Raw genomic sequence first — 17,857 nt, forward strand, 5'->3', positions numbered from 1 at the left:
GTTAAAGTAAATAGTTATATATCATCTGAATGAAATGTAAGTTTTGGTGTCCCTCAAGGTGGACATTTACCTCTTGGCTATTTTTAATATTTTTATTCGATATCGATACATGTTACAAATCTTGTCAATTTAAACTCTTTACTGATGACTTGAAACTTTATCATAATATAGCCTGTATAAATGATTGTTTGACTCTACAAGAAGACCTAAATAGACTTCTTGATTGGTGTATTGTAAATAAATTAAAGCTCAATGTCTCTAAATGTTCAAAAATTACGTTTTATCGCACAAAAAATAAAATCAACTTTAATTATTCAATTAATGATGTTATACTACCTTATGTTACTACGTACTATTCGTGATCTTGGTATTTATTTGCAATCTGATTTATTATTACCCACTCACATTGACCAAATTTGTTTAAAAGCTCTAAAAAATCTTGGATTTTTATTTATATTTATTTAATTTTTTACTGATATTTATTGTCTTAACACCCTTTTCTGTTCCCTGGTCCGATCAATATTGTAGTATGGATTTATTGTATGGTGCCCATTTTCGACATGCTATATTGAAAAAATCAAAAGGATCCAAAGCAGATTTTTGAGACTAATTTGTTTAAAAAAAATATTAAACAATGAAAATGACAATGATATAAATGATATTTAAAATATCCTTAATCTCAGTCCATTATCTATTCGTCGTAAAAAAGCTGATATTTTCTTTCTTTCTAAATATATTAATGATAAAATTACATGTTGTTCTCTCTTAAAACGTATTTATTTAAATGTTCCTCAATTTTATACTCTCAAAATTGCTCTAAATTCTACATTAAAATCCAGTGCCCACCATACTAATTATGTATATAATAATCTCTTTGAAAGAATTTTAAGAATGGGCAATTTATCGGGAATTGATCTCTTTAATTTGTAAATATCCACCGTATATTTATGAGTTAACGGTTATATAAATTCTTATATATTATAACTTCTTAATTGTAATTTAACAAATCTTATTATAAGTTAATATTATATAAGTATATAACGTATGTCATATATTATTATATACATAGGTAGTATGCTGTACCAAAGCAATCTATGGTGTTTATCTAAATAAATAAAATTATAATATTATAATTAAATATTCTATTAACTATATTAAATAATCAAACCAATAGACAATAGTTTGGTTGACGAAGTTTTATTATTATAATATTTATTTTTTTATTTTTTTATATATTCTATTTATTAATTGACCCACGGAAACATAGGCCCTTGGGTGGTTATTCTAATTAGGTCGGTTTTAAACACGTGTATATGTGTAAGATTTTTGCCACTAAGAACCCCGGGTAGTTACCCATCCGGGAGCTGGTATTAGCTGCATGGCGGAGCGTACACTCAATCACGTTGTGTGAATAATTATTGCAGCAACCGCGCCACGCCCAGCAACTATAATATTATTCTATTATTGTAATTACAATTTCGGTTAAATTGCATTATACGATATTATAATTTAATATTTTTAATATTAAATAATATTATATTTAAACATATTACATTTTGTAAACATGCAATTTCACATATTATGTGATACAACATGAATAATTTGACAACTATTTACGAGTAATTGATCGATTTAGCGTTTCTTTAATTGAATTATTAATTTAAGAAATTTAAACAGCAGTAATAGACATCATATTGATTGAGAGTCGAGAGACAATAATAATAATAATAATAATAATAATAATAATGCTGATAGTATGAGATCATAATATTTAAAAAATTAGGTATATCAGATTATAATGTAAAAACAATATTTTGTTAATTTTTCATATTATATAATCACTACTTTTTATACCTTTCAACTTTTTAGGTGCCTATATAGGATGTTCGCGTACGCATTCATGATTTGAAATCGCTTCCTCGTTGCTTATTAAAATTCTGAATTCTAGTCAAAAAAATTAAATTCCTCGCTCTCAACGATTTTTTATGACGATGGCCACCACAATCCAATAATAATGTGCTTAGGTACTCCGGTCTCTGGGTCGGACTACTCTTTGAATTATTATATTATTGTATGGATGGATGGTTTTATATAGACGTGTTGCATTTATATCGTTATTCGTTAACGTGTATTATACTGTTATTTCACTATTTCAGCCAGTTTTCTTTGATCATGTCGGACGCTTTCTCGCCTATCATAAAAGCCATCGCGTTGGTGTGCCCGGCCGGTATGACGGGCATAATGGAAGTGTCGACCACTCGGAGGCCTTTGACGCCACGCACTCTGAGCTTTGCGTCCACTACCGCATCCGGATCCGTATCTGGTCCCATCTTGCAGGTGCCCGACTGGTGATGCAAGTTGGTGGACACCAATCCGGTGGCGCACATCCAATATGCATCCGACTTAAACGTCTCATGTTCGCAGCCGGGGAACGGAATCGGCAGCAGTCTGGACCCATATTTTTGGAATGCTGGAGTCTCGCTCACTGCGATGGCCTGTGAAAAGAGTAACCATGTCAATTAAAGCAACTTATTCACAAAATGACAGCTCTGCAGCTGAAGGCAGTACTTTTTATTCTTATATTTGTTCACCCATATTAATTTCACACCTACATACGTAATATTATTTAAAACCACTTAATTTAAATAATCACTTATTGAACATTTAGGAATGGTCAAATGCAATCAAACAAAAACTATATTCAAATCAGAGTTACACTTTAACCCTGAAAAGTGTCAATCGACAATATTGTTTAAACATGGCCCAGAAAAGGTTATAAATAGAAGCGTAACTTTAGTCGTGAAATTTTGAGATAAATTTTACTTAATAGGTACATTTAAAGTGAGTTGCATTGTCATTTACTAAGTTTTTAAAAAGGTATATATATAACATATAGTATTAATATAGCAGATGCTTTAAATTTTTAACGAATAGGGCCTAGCTGTTATTATAGAACTATCTACGATTAAACAGATCAATATACAATTTGACAGCAGTATATAAATACACATTACAGAAAACTAAACAATTAATACAAATTACAAAATATAATAGGTAGTTAAGTCTACTGTCTTATACTTGTAATAAGGTCTATATACTACAGTGTTATTGCTAGCATTTGTGCAGGTAAACTAGTAAATATAATATATTCTATTGCATTGTTTCTCAAACTATGGTCCGCGGACCCCTGGGGGTCCGTACGTATGCCGGAGGGGGTCCGCGAATGTAAATTAAAAATACACAAAGTACCTATCTATAAAACGAAAATACTGATGTTATATTCGTATTACATAGAAAATACTGGATAATTAATACATTGTTACATTAGTACAATAGTTAATAGTTATCGTTGAAATGCAATTAAGATTAATCATTTTTTTAAGATTAGTTCGTGATCATTTTTATGTTTTCTAAGGGGTCCGGCAGAGAAAAAGTTTGGGAAACGCTGCTCTAATGCATTATGTCTCTGTATAACTGCGCTAATATATTTGTTATCGTCTAATTCCATGAACTTGTAAACGAATTCAAATTTGTAAGTTTGTTAAATGTTTGTTTAATCTTATAGGTCATTTGGTTTATCACTATTTGCTTTTTTTGATAATATGCATAATATTTAATATTATAATCATCTAGAAAAATGTCTGTGGAATTTATACCAATGTGGAATATTATTTTATACTATATATACTTATATATTAACAAACTTTAAATAATACTGACACATTATTAAAAAAGAAATAGAAAAATAAACATGATATATATACAATTTGCAACAGATAGAACTGACTTTTGGAATAACTTTTGTTCAAATTAATATTTTTATTTAATTATTTATTGTTCATTAAGTGATCCTAGCGCTAAAATATGTATAATATTTTTTTTTATGTTTAATTTTTAGTATTGAAAGTAAAAAAATTTTAATTTAATAAACAAATTTCTGGATAAATTCAAGAAAATTTTTTATTATAAAAAGATTTATCTAAGTCATGTAGTTTATATTTTAGAATTTTTTTAAAATTCAATATTTTTTTGGCTTAATTATTTTGGAACTTGGAACGTAATAACTTTGAAAAAAATATAATTTTTGAGAATTTGTTGACATTATTATATTGCTTAAATTATTTACTTATCATATAATATGAACAATTTTTATCATACGTTTAATTAGCATAATCTGTTTTGGTCAGTTTTTTCTGTTACATCCTGTATAATATCCAATTGTATTATTATAACTTTTAATACTAAAATTATAAATTTATAATGTTTTTATAATATTCATATTTTAAATTTTTTATTTGTTGGTGCCTATATAATTTATAGTTTACCTATATTATATTAAATTATTAACGCCTATTTGCTATTTTGTAAGTATAAAATATGTTGTTCAAGCGTTGTAATACATGTCATTATGTATTTATATAACTACCCAAGTAATTTCCTCCTAGTTCTAAAGTAAATTATGAATATTAAATATACCTATTAACTTTTTATCATATAATATAGGCTGAGACGGTAAATGATGGTTATCAGGTTATGGTGTATTTATGTATAATATTACTGAACACGTGGCCATAACGAATGTGTTACACTGAACTAAAGTAAAAGTGATGCAATGCTTAAGATGGAATTCGTAATCCACAAGAATGTTTTTATAACAAAATGAATATATAATATACACTTTTTAGTACATAAATATTGCAAAAAATATGTTTCTTAAAAGTTATAGATGTTTTCACTATATAATGTTTTAAATAAATAAAAAATATTAGATATTGAATAGAAAATATTACTAAACATTAAAAAAATATAACTTGTAGAATCTAAAAAAAACCATCAATGAACTAGAGCTAAATTAATGATTAACGAACGAATGAATGCTAACTAAAATACTGCGATTCGATTGTAATTAGCAGAGTTTTGTTTGAACAAGTCGTAAATACAAAAGACTTTATTATATACATAATTTTTAGTGTTATACATTAATTAAATCATTATCAAATAAAATTAAAAGATTAAGTCATGTTTGACGCTATTTTTCGTTCAATACTGACCCTGATAATATTAGTTCATCGATGATATTATGATTATGTTAGATTCACATTTAAACCATGTGAGACATGATGTTTCACAGCATCATTTAGCTATGTCTATATTCTTAGTTTCATGTCCGGAAATAGATTACCTACTTTTTTTAAATTTGATGTTATTGGACTTAAACAATGTTAAATTAATAATAGGGTTCAAAATTTGGATATGCGAAAAGCTGTGTCCGAAAATATTGATCAGTGTTTTTAGACACCCCAAGAATTGTGACTATTTAGATGAATATAATTTGATCGCAAATAAATATATAATATTGTATTAAACAAAAAAACTCTAGTGTCTGTCACCGAGGAGAACCTTTCCGAGGGTGTGCAACGTGTATCGAATACAGACTAGTAAAATAGTATAAGAAAATTCGCACAACGAAGAATTGAAAAACAACGGACGGCATAAACCACTGCGCGACGACGTGCCGGTCGATCGATGTTTCTGCAGCAGCTATTTCTATCTTCTATGACGATCTTCATGCATCATGCTGACCAGATGAGCAAAAAACTAGTACAAGGCCACCAGGTCGCGAGAGTTTCGCGCGCATATCAGCTGTGGGCGCGTCAAGGTCCGACCAAAAGCCAGGTGTATACCGCAGGTGTAGTGGACGGGATGATAAATAATATCGCGGTTATCGTTTGTTTTTCTGTTACAGTGTCTCGATAAGTGATATCAGATCTTAAACAAATGAAATATAATAATAACACTGCGGTAGTTCGTCGACAGCCGGTTATAATAATAATAATTTTGGTAATACATAATAACCGGTTACCGCGGCGCGAAAACGTTTCGTAACGCCACGCGGTGTAAACATTATATTAATATTATTATTACCCGTGGAGAACAAGTTACTGTTGCTGTTGTTGTTGTTTTTATTGCAGTGCATTGGTGGCTTGCTCGATTGCGATTATCGGGCGGATGATTTGACGTATGAGTACGCGTGTTTTCAAAAATAGAGAAAACGGTCGCAAATGCAATAACACTACACTAATATTACGCCGCAAACGCGACTCACGCAGCGAAGCGAATAAAAAAAGTCTTATCATGTGCATCACATCCACAAAGTACGTGCGTGGTACTTACGAATCCGATATCAGTGCAATCGCTTCGTTTATTTATTTGATGTCACGGATTCCAGAAAATAATATTTGTCCAAACGAAGAAAAACATGAAGTTGTGTTATATTGTTACACGTTATTAAACACAAACGGATTTAGTGTTAGACGTCCAATAGTCTACCAGACAACGCGGTGAAAATCGAGATCTGGCAATCCAAACTTAAAATTCGTTCGTTTTCTGGTAAATACATTATTCATTCATGAAAAATTACTATGCTTTTGAAAGAAAAAAGCCAGTATTGAGTATACTGGTATCGAGAATCAAAATCGTTATTTTATTACATGTGACTAAGTAACTCGTATATATTTAATATGTATGTATTGATAATAAAACAAGCCTCGGTATTTGAAAATATTACATAAACGCCCTATATAAATTTAATGCATGTTCGTATTGATGCTATTGACCTTGATTGTTGAAATTATTTTACATATGCGTTCAATATACCTATACTCTCGAATAATGAATATTATAAACAGTTCAAATTGATCGAAAGAACGACTACGTAGTGCGTAATAGTAGGTATTATTACACATTTACACATGTCCTGTATAATATACTTGTTGGTATTCAAATATACGACCAAAAACTATAGTTTAATAAATAATATAAATAACAAATATATTATACTATAATATTCAGCATACAAAAACAACGAATAATAAATAATATTTTTATTTTTTACTTCGCAACTGGAACATTTCGAATACATTTTTGTTACGACAGAAATACTAAAAAATATAAACTAGCCTTGGGTCTTATAGTTTAGGTTTGGTTAGAACACACATAACATTATGATACAAATAAAATTCGATGATATGCAAATATTATTATACATTTAGTATTTACATACATTCGTAATAAACTATGACATTAACTAAATAAACGAATAGATAAACGTCGCCAATCACATGTACTACTAAAATACATATTTTTCTATCCCTGTTAGATTCAAGGTAGACCATTTATAAACATACGAATTGAATCAGGATTTTAATTTAGATAGTATTTAAAACAAACACATTTATCACTATCAGTTTTGTTGGACTTTTGTTATATTAGGTACCTATATTCACATAATATATTATTATTCTCGTCCACTACTTATTTATTTTGTTTAAGTTATAATGGTCATAATAAATTTACTCACCTCAATAATAATAATGATTACAATAATTACCTGCTTTATGCCTTCGATAAGAGTTTCTCTATCTCGCTTGTCCGTCAGGTAGCCAGCGTAAAACAGTGGTGCATGGAAAGGATTGGCGGACCTCAGCTTGACGCGTCCTCGACTCAAAGGCCGAAGCAGAATCGGCACCAAACCCCAAGCGTCGTGTTCTCGGAACTTGCCGTATACCTGATCGTAAAAAGTGTCGTTCATGCCTAGCAAACGGCGCAACGACCCACCCGTGTCACCGGTCAAGGCTCCTGGACCGAACACCAGTTCCATGTCGGGCGCCACAGATCCGTTGGTAGCATGCCGCGTTGCCGTGAAAGCCACCGCCTCTGCACCCCCCGGTATGGTGAACGGACCCTGGCTGGTAACTGCGTAATGGACTAGGTATTTGGGGTTCCAGTACCGGCTCTCGACAATGGTCACCGACTGGTTGACCAGGAACACTAGCCCGGCCATGGATACATGGTCCTGTAGATTATAACCAACTTTGAGATCCTTGACGACGGGCACGCCGACCTCAGCCAGATGATCGGCTGGCCCTATACCCGACAACATCAGTAACTGCGGCGTGTTGAGTGCACCCGCGCTCAGTATTACCTCCTTGCGCGCGTGCACCACTAGGGTCTGTCCATTTTTCACGAATTTTACGCCAGTGGCACGTTTAGTGTGTGGGTCTATTAGTACCTTGGTTACCAGAGAACGTTTTGTAACTGTCAAGTTTGGCCTATTCCGGACTGGACGTAGGAACGCCTTGGCCGCACTGCACCGAGTGCCGTGGTCCGTCGTTGCCAATATATACGAGAAACCCGACGGCCGCGGCCCATTGTGGTCGGCCGGCACTTCGTAGCCCAACTCCTGACCGGCACGCAGGAATACTGGGCCTAATTTTGTCTTCCACGTAGGTTCCTCCACTTTGAGGTACCCACCGCGGCCGTGGTACGGTGACTTTGTCAGTGGACTTTGTCTGACGTCCTCCGATTTCTTGAAGTACGGTAGCACGTCCGCATAACTCCAGCCATCGTTTCCCAGTCTGGCCCAGTTGTCGTAATCATCCGGCATGCCACGTGTGTACACCATGTAGTTGATAACGCTGGTACCACCCATCACCTTTCCCCTAGGCCACATACATTTCCGGTCTATCATCGCCCCACATATGCCCTCCTGTGGTTCGGTTCGGTAGCCCCAGTCGTATCCGGTACCGATCAGGTAGCTGACTAGCAGTGGAACGTCTGTCATGGCATTCTCCTCTCCACCGGCTTCGATCAGCAGCACCGTCCAACCAGCCACTTCAGTCAACCGGTTGGCCACCACCGACCCACCGGAACCAGCGCCCACCACCACGAAGTCGTACTGCCGCCTCACGAAACCCGCGTCCGGCACGGCATTTTTGGGTTCCGGTCCCAACATTCGGTAGTACTCGACCACCGCCTGGAACACGGTGTACGCCATTCCATGGCCTGACCCGGCCAGTGAGAGCGTCGTCACGATTACCGCAAATACCATACTTGCGTAGTTCATCGTAAAGTGTAAATGCAAAAAAAAAAAAAACTAAATAATATGATCCAAACCGTCGAGATCTACAATCGTTGATGCTCGCTTTGAGCGTGAGCGTGATACAGTGCGTCCGATTAATTTCCTTCTAAGTCTTTTACGACCAATGACCATATTATATACCACTACCACTACAAGCACCATTTCTGTATATCAAACTGCTGTTGCTCCTCTACTTATGTACTATATTGCATTTCTCCTCCGCCCCTCCGTTAAACGAATTTCACGCACCTTTCGCCAGCATCACCTTCTCTAATACAGTGGTTAACGTTATAATGATAATACAATATATAATATATAATATATTGTATGTATGCATGTCATGTTGTTATATTATATATGATATAATATTATGTATTATAGTATTATTAAATTCTTGTTTTATTTTTATGTGAGCATGTTTTTGTTATACCAAGGTCAGTGAAAAAAAAAGAAATGGTCCATACCTACAGTGAAGAGTATTTTTCGTTTTTAATCAAATTGAATTTTTAGTATAGTTGAAGCACTAAAATAAAATTTTAGTTTAATTGAAATATCATATACTTTATATATATATTGCTAAATACAGTATACTCCGAGAATCAGGACAAATCGGTCAAGACTCAAGAGTAATTTTGTCACAAAATCCAAAAATTAAAAATAAACATGATATTTATTGGAAATAATTATTACAAGAATAAAACATTATAAAATGTATTTTAGCCATTTGGTTGTTAGACTCTAATAACATATATTATACGCATTATTTGTAATTAATTTAGAGTTAAAAAATACAAAAATGCGATGTTTATTTCAGTATTCAGTATATTAAAGACCTAAAAGATCTTTTCACACATTTTATGTCCTGGTTCGTTCTAAGTATTTTCCAATGACCTCATTCACATAAATACTCTGCTTTAGACTTTTTACGTTACATGTAAATTCATAGTACTTGTTGACATAAGAGTCTTTTTGTTTAAAAATATTTTCTTATTAAACTTAATAGCTCATTACATCTATAGGTACAACTGCAGTTTTGTAAAAGATACTTTTAAAAAGTATTTATAGATACTTCCAAATGCTTTTTTTTTATTCGAAATGTATCTTACCTTTTTACCTTGACCTATTATAAAGTAAAAATTTTAACTTTCAAGAACTATTAAAATTTTTAAATTCGTACTTCAAAGTTTATAGTGGATTCATAATGCAAAGTATTATTATTGTTCCTTCTACACATCAATTATTAAATATTATAATACCAACATTTTGTTAAAAACTGTGAACAAATAATGAACACTTGTACAATGTTATGAAATATAAGATATAATAACAGTAGGGGGATACATAAGTTTGTAAATTCACATGTTATACATTTACATAAGTAACCAAATATTAAAAAGGTACTTCATAAATATTTTAAAAACTATAAGCAACAATATACAATTGTTATTCTTTCATTTTATTTTACATATAAAATTATTACAACAGCCTTTAACAAGAATATTATATTTTATAATTGTTATTATATATTTATGTTACCATATAAATCGTTACATTACAACATAGAAGATCTTATTATATTAAAAGTATTAATATAATAAATAACAAATAAAATTACTAAATGCCTAATATTGCTGACATTTTATGTTTTTTGGAAATTATTACTGCAAAACTATAAAAGAATCACAATTGTTAATTTTTATATTTCATAGAATTGTATTTATTTTAGATTTATAATTCTAATACACCTGCACTGTTCTGTATGGATACGAGTAAATAAATACTGCAGTTGATTATGTCCGAATTTTCTTTTAAACGGCATAGCAGATAGGCAATATAGGTACATTACTGTATTGAAAAATAACGTTGAAAAAACTACTGGGAGTATCATTTTACTGGAATATTATTGTAGTAGTTAAAAAAAAACTACAAATTTAAATATTTTATTGAATTTTAAATTCTGAGCGTAGTGATGGATATATTCAGGGCCGGTGCAAGCAAATTTTTAAATGTAGACAAAGATCAAAATTGCTGCCTTTTGTTTTATTATAACTTTTCTTATATGCCGCCTCTATATTATAAATATTAATTTTGCCGCCGTAGGCTTATGCCTACGTCGCCTACGCCTATAACCGGCCCTGGATATATTGATATTATATAAGGATGTGTGCGTTTTTTTTAGTGTCAGAAAAGACTTTTCGCAGTAGAAAAAATGCTCTGATCATCAACTTTTATTGAGGTTTATCGTTGAAAAAGATGAACTGGTCTTTGCAAGAAACCTCAATGATTTATTAATTGAATTTAAATTTAACACATCCATTACTTGTAGTCTACTCAACGATGATTGACGATGTTCACTCGAATTCTACAGTACAGTAGAACAATAAAATTACTAAAATTACCTTTTTTAACACATTTTTTTAATAATTCAAACTACTATAATAAATGCAAAACTTATACTTAATTTTCATCATATAAATTATATGTATTTTTACGATGTTTTTATAGTATTAAGGTAGGTACTATTGTAAAAGGATTTACGTAGCATAATGCGACGGAGTTATAAAATTTAAATCAAATATTTAACTTAATTATATTCATAAATCATAACTAATAAGTACGAAATCTTTATTAATTTAATTATGGTGAACTTTTTCTTTAAACGCTATATTGCACTTTCATCCTCATCATAATATTAAATATATTTGATGTAACTATATTGTAATTTATCAAAAATAATTAAATTTGAATAATTTATTAAAAAACAAAAACTTGTAGTATTATTTATATCAACGTTATTTCAAAAAAATTTACGACATTTAATATTATTATTTCTTTATTTAGAAATTAATATTTTATCTATAATTTGTAGAGGAATAGTATTTAAAAATTAAAAATATAGCCATAAAATCAACCCTGTATCCAAAATATTAATCTATTATAATAGTAATGTAGAATATTAATGTTTGTAACACTAATTTAAGGATCATAATATTATACTACTATACGTACATCAAGGAAAAAATATTTGCCAATAGCAATATTCATCTTAGGAGTTTTTTTTATATTTATTGAATTAATTCCCAGACCTAATTGGTTATAATATTTACATTTTAAAAACGTCTTCTATGCATTTTAAAGTTGAAGCTAAAATTATATACATTTTATAACTATTGATAAAGCAATAATACAACCAGATGTGGGTGAGACCTAATTTCAAGCATGTAAAACATATTTACTTGACACAATAAGCTCATTGACTCGTTGACTGTTTCGGGGACTATCCCACTGACATAAACTTGAAAACAAATGTATAATTTGATCTATCACATAACTTATAAAATAAAAAAATAAAACGCATTTTTTGTTTTAATATTTATATGGACAAAAAAAAATATACATACAAATATCATTCAGTTTATTTTAATTATTGTTTAATTTAATTTAATATTTAACAATCTATAATTTATAAGAGTGGTATAGAAGACAATTTGAACTTTATACCAACTTTAAACTCATTATCTAAACAATAAAAAATTGTTTTTCTATCACCATCAACATGGTTGACTCAAAGTATTCACTAATCAATACTAATCATTGGATTTCTCAAACCGTTTTATAAATATTTTAAAGTAGAGAAAAGTACGAGGTAGTAGAGGTAAGGAAAAAGCTATTGAGATCAAAACCGGTATCGAGAAAGTAAAAAATTACACTGTACACAAGCTATCTTAGGCCAATAGTAATCTACGGATGTGAGACTTCGTCCACGACAAAAGATGACAATAGAAAACTTATTATATGGGAAAGAAAAATATTAAGAAATTTATATAGACTGGTGTATAATGACAACCTTGGAATTTATGAAAAGAGACACAAGGAAGAACTGTATAACCTGTATGAAAAACCAAGTATACTCACATATATAAGGTGTAAACGTCTAGAGAGGCTGGGAGATGTATGGAGAGCTGATGGAGATGTATTTAAGAATGTTCTGATACGAAAAATAAATAAAAAAACTCCACTTGGAAGACCAAGAACAAGATAGAAAGACACCATAGAAAAGGATATGAGACTGATAAATGAGCATGCAGCGTTAGACTGGATTTGGATTGCGAAAAATGAAAAGCTTACTAGTGGTATAGCACAAGTACTCAATGGACCGTTAAGTTGTTGAAGAAGAAGTAGATATACAATACCTACATCTGCACTATAACTATCAACATTCAATATTTCATAATATAAAATATTCTGATGTTAATTTATTTGTATATAATTCATAAAACATAAGATTATAACAAGATTTATTTTTTAATATGGGTCATTAAATATTATTTTAAATTTTAAACAATTGATTGCATTTAATATTTAATTAATTTTTTTTTAATTTGTTGTCGCAGGGTCAACGCATGAATATGGTATATTTTTAATTTTAATAATGCTGAATATCAGATAATTATATTCGTTTCGGGTATAATTAGGTTTATGTATAGGTACTTAAATAATTTGTTTGATAATAATTGATATATTTTTTATTCTAATATACATGTCAAAAAATATGTACCTAAGTAATAGAAGAAATATACTATTGTCTATTTTGTTGAAACTAATAAATATTAAACGTAATTAGCCCCAGAATTTACTTTTCGAGTAGTTTTCGTGAATATTAAAATATTCTTGTTTTTGGAAGAAATTTATAAATAACATTTACAGTAGAAATTCAGTCTTAGTGTTGTATTAATGTAAATAATACAAAAAAAAATGTATAAAACTATAAAACGATTTTATTAGTGTAGGTACTAAACCACTAAAAGTGGTACCTACCAATTTTACCTAAACATTTGTAGAAATTTTATTCAAAAACCAACCAACCAATAGTCGTATAAAATTCATAAATTGTTAAGATAAATTTAAATTAATAAGCTTTGTATCAAAAAGAAAAAAATAGGTAAGTATTATTGTTATGGATTTCCATAATTTTAATTATATCATATTATTATTCCATTATTTGTTTTTATAATAATTATTATTTTCTCTAATATTACAATAAAAAACTAATCAAGTTCGTGGATAATGTAGACAAGGTTCTACATCGAGTACTGATAATATTATTCACTAATATAAGTCAATTTAAAAGTATAAGATTGAACTTCGAGGTCGGTTATCGTGATGAGCGAGGACAAAATGACATTTATTTTATTCAAGTTACTATACATATATAGAGATTTTTTACGGGTTAATAATATATACTATTACAACCTCATTCGTCATTCGTCAAATGTTGAGCAGATTTTTTTTTAAATTTAAAATTGTTAATAATTATTTAGACGTAAGACTAATATGAGTGAATTTAAGTACAAATTTACAAATTATGTTACTAAGCGCTACACACAGTGTCGCGTTAAGCTATGTTTGCCGCCTCATGGCAAATTAAAATATACCACCCTTAAGATAATTATAATCATATATTTTTATTTTTTGTTGATCCTTAAAAATTCACGACCCCATCAAACACCATACAATTTGTCACCCCGGGGCAATCGTTCCCTTTGTCCCCCGTCAAACACGGCTCTGGTAACCTACATATTTTTTATTAATTTTAAAAGAATATATACAGTCAAGTCTATATAAATACACGTAGAACAATTAAGGTATGGGGCAAAGGAGATTACAACAATAATATAAATTAGTTTGCTCTTAGCTCGGGATTAATATAGTTGCAAAAATTTCAATCAAAAGGTACCACGTTCTTCAACCTATACTGTTTATTGCCATAAAAATATTATAGTGTAACATTTATTATAGTAAAATTCTAGTTAAATTGAAAATAGAAATTTAAGCATTATTGCTTTCCAATTTCTTAAGAATCTGAAATTGCTAATTTATAGATTTAAAATTATTTAAGATGAATCACAAATTCATTTTAACTAGGTATTCAAACATTTCAAACAGTTTTTGTTAAATTTATTGGCAGGAGATAGGTAAAAATATATTATAATAATTATATATATACATATATTTGTTGGCTTGTCTGTCGTTTATTGCCGATAACGCGTTTTGTACAAATACTTTTATTATACTAATTTAACAATGGCAGTTTAAATAAAAATAATAGCTATAAGACATTAGACTCCAGTCTTCAACTATAAAAATAACGATTGTTAATCACTTATGCCTACATAATAGCACTAACGTTATACCTGATTGATAATGATATTTATATTACCGAAGTATTAGTACCTTTATATAATATTACCTATATGGCTATATCATATGATATATAAATACCTATAATAGATATTATACAAATATACAATATAACTCTATACTAACTATATGTACGTATTATATACTTACTGAATGTTTCCACTGCACAAACGACTCTGTTTTTGACGTTTTTGTCAAAAATAGGAAAAACGCCCGAACCTTTTATTAAATATTTTGGTTTAAGTTGCCATTTAAACTGTGTAATAACATGATAATAAAAGTGTATAAATACTAAATAGAATTACGAATAAAATCTACCTAGAACTGACAGACTAAATAAGTATTTATATTATTATTACTTATATATTATTTTTATGCTTAAGTACCAAAGTGGTTAAGAAAATATATTAAAGTATGAAGGATGCAATTATTATGTATAACAATATTTGAGCATTTACGGGTATTCCAAATATGACTATACTTTAACGACTAACGAGTGATTCCCAGTTTTTAATGTTTCACATATTACAGCAATCGGTCTTCAATCCTTCGAAATCTAGTCAAAGACCGCAGACGTACTACATGACCGTCACATCATTATCATCCCCAATGTATCAAACATTCCAACATTCCATGTTGGAATGATCAATGTATCCCCATTGTATCAACCCCACATCTTTCAAACCCTAAGCAAATTATTTATATAATGACCCCCCCCCCCCCCATAAAGGTATAATTTTCTGTATAGAAATTTTGAATTTTTGTTATAACTTTATAAGTCATCAATAATTTCGTATAAATAATACTATAATAATTAATTATACATTAAATAGTAATAATATAATTAAAAATACTTATCAACCCGGATGACTTTTGAAGCAGTCTTTTATGCAGTAAACATAAACTTTGCTGATATGTAAAACTATTATTAGAAAATAGATTTTATAATGCATTAATTATTAATAAAATTCAATACATAAAAAATATTCTAAGTATATAGTAATATCATTATTTATTTACAGTACCTATCACATAAATATTATACATACATATATAATACATAATTATTAATATTATGTCAATGGGAATAAGACATGATACACAGCGGCCACGTTACAGCTTATCGCTTTTTATCGCTAAATGCCAATAGTCATCAAAAATCGATAGATACTGCTACAATGAGAATGACTATAGTGAGTCGGCTAATGCCGCTACCACCATGGCATCATACTACCATAGTAGCTAGGTACTCCATAGCTAACTCCCACTGCAGTGTGTACGGACCTGAATGCAGGTAAAGTTTCAGGGAGCCAAGGGATACCCCCCCCCAGAACAATTTCTAGGGCTAAGCAATTGCATTAGGTAAACGTCGTTCACCACGCCACTGATCATCCCACGTCGTAACACACTTACACAGATCACGAGCGTCTCAGAGATAATACCTAAATATATTGCTGTGGTAGTGTGGTATTGTATGTATGTTACTTCCAAAGGCTATAACAATAGTCCATTGGCATATACAAATAGATATAGGGATCACAGAGGTGCATACAAGGAGGGAAGTGGGGGGGTCAGATCCCCTGCTATTGGCATTTTTTATTTTGTTTACATTATGTAGGATGCACTATAATGTAATATTTTTTCATACTATAGTATATTTACGTTTGATGACAGGATTTTTTTTATTCTTATACATTAAACTAACAGATATGGTAGCCAAGAACATGTGTAATCTAAATGGTACAAGTTTCAAAACGATCCCACAATTTTCACATTTTAAATTAATTTTTAAGCATACAATTTGCAATAAATGCTGGATGATTTCTCATATTTTATCAAACTCCAGCCGTCTTCAATTGTACTAAAGGCTTCTGAAGTGTTAAACATTAAATAAAAGTTGCAGGGCTGGTAGCTGACAACGTGCCTAATCAAACTGTAAAGTTATCAAGTCGATAACTTTTTCTATGATTTTTAAATAATTTATAAAACTGAAATTCGCATAACTGCCAAGCGATTCCATCATGTAGGTAATCTGTAAAACTCCACCCGTCCGCTCAGTGATTATAATATGACCTTTGAGCCTTATACATGAAACTACCATAGCTTATACTGTTTATAGATCACAACATTTGCAATCAACATTGAAAGTTTCAACTGTTTCAAGCTAATATCATGGTTTTACGATTTTTAATGAATTTTTATCAAAATAAGTGGTGGATGGTTAGAAGACTAATATATTTACTACTTGATTATTTAACTATAATAACTACTTAGTTGGTATTCATTTATTGTTTTATTATGAATGTTATTTACGTAATAAAACTGATTCAAGTGTTTTTTTTTTAATTCAATATGTTACAGGTGCTTGTAGAAAAACATTAATCTGATAACTTTACAAAAAATTGGTTTTCATCATTATGCTATACCGCGACCGTCTCGACAAACGGAGCAGAGGGTACTTTAATAATATTATTATGAGTATAATAATTACATGCAATACGAAATAACGATGATAATAACGCTGTCGTCAATAGATTTTATAGTAATTATTATTATTATTATTTTCGTGACAAATCGACGCCGCGATCTATGATTATACTGCAGATCCTAATAACATACCATTAACGCGTTATCAGGTTGTCGTCAACCACGGCACCTCTATGGCTCTGTTAGCGGCGGCAGAACGGTGGCAGCGGGGAGTCTGCGCAGCGCGTATACCGCGAGTCACGATTCACG

At 30.5% G+C, this 17,857-nt stretch overlaps 1 protein-coding gene across 1 annotated transcript; it reads right to left on the minus strand.

The window, feature by feature from the left end:
- Window positions 1–1,612: 1,612 nt before the first annotated feature.
- Window positions 1,613–9,070, minus strand: LOC149054294 (glucose dehydrogenase [FAD, quinone]-like). The gene is made up of 2 exons (XM_089230434.1): window positions 7,391–9,070; window positions 1,613–2,495 (listed from the first exon to the last, which is right to left on the minus strand). Exons 1-2 carry the CDS (start codon window positions 8,903–8,905, stop codon window positions 2,148–2,150), a joined length of 1,863 nt encoding a protein of 620 aa, XP_089086560.1. The 5' UTR covers window positions 8,906–9,070; the 3' UTR covers window positions 1,613–2,147.
- Window positions 9,071–17,857: the final 8,787 nt, after the last annotated feature.

The sequence above is a fragment of the Diuraphis noxia genome, unplaced genomic scaffold (genome assembly GCF_037042655.1).
Source record: "Diuraphis noxia isolate RWA-SAM2 unplaced genomic scaffold, SU_Dnox_SAM2 contig0008, whole genome shotgun sequence".
Lineage (NCBI taxonomy): Eukaryota > Metazoa > Arthropoda > Insecta > Hemiptera > Aphididae > Diuraphis > Diuraphis noxia.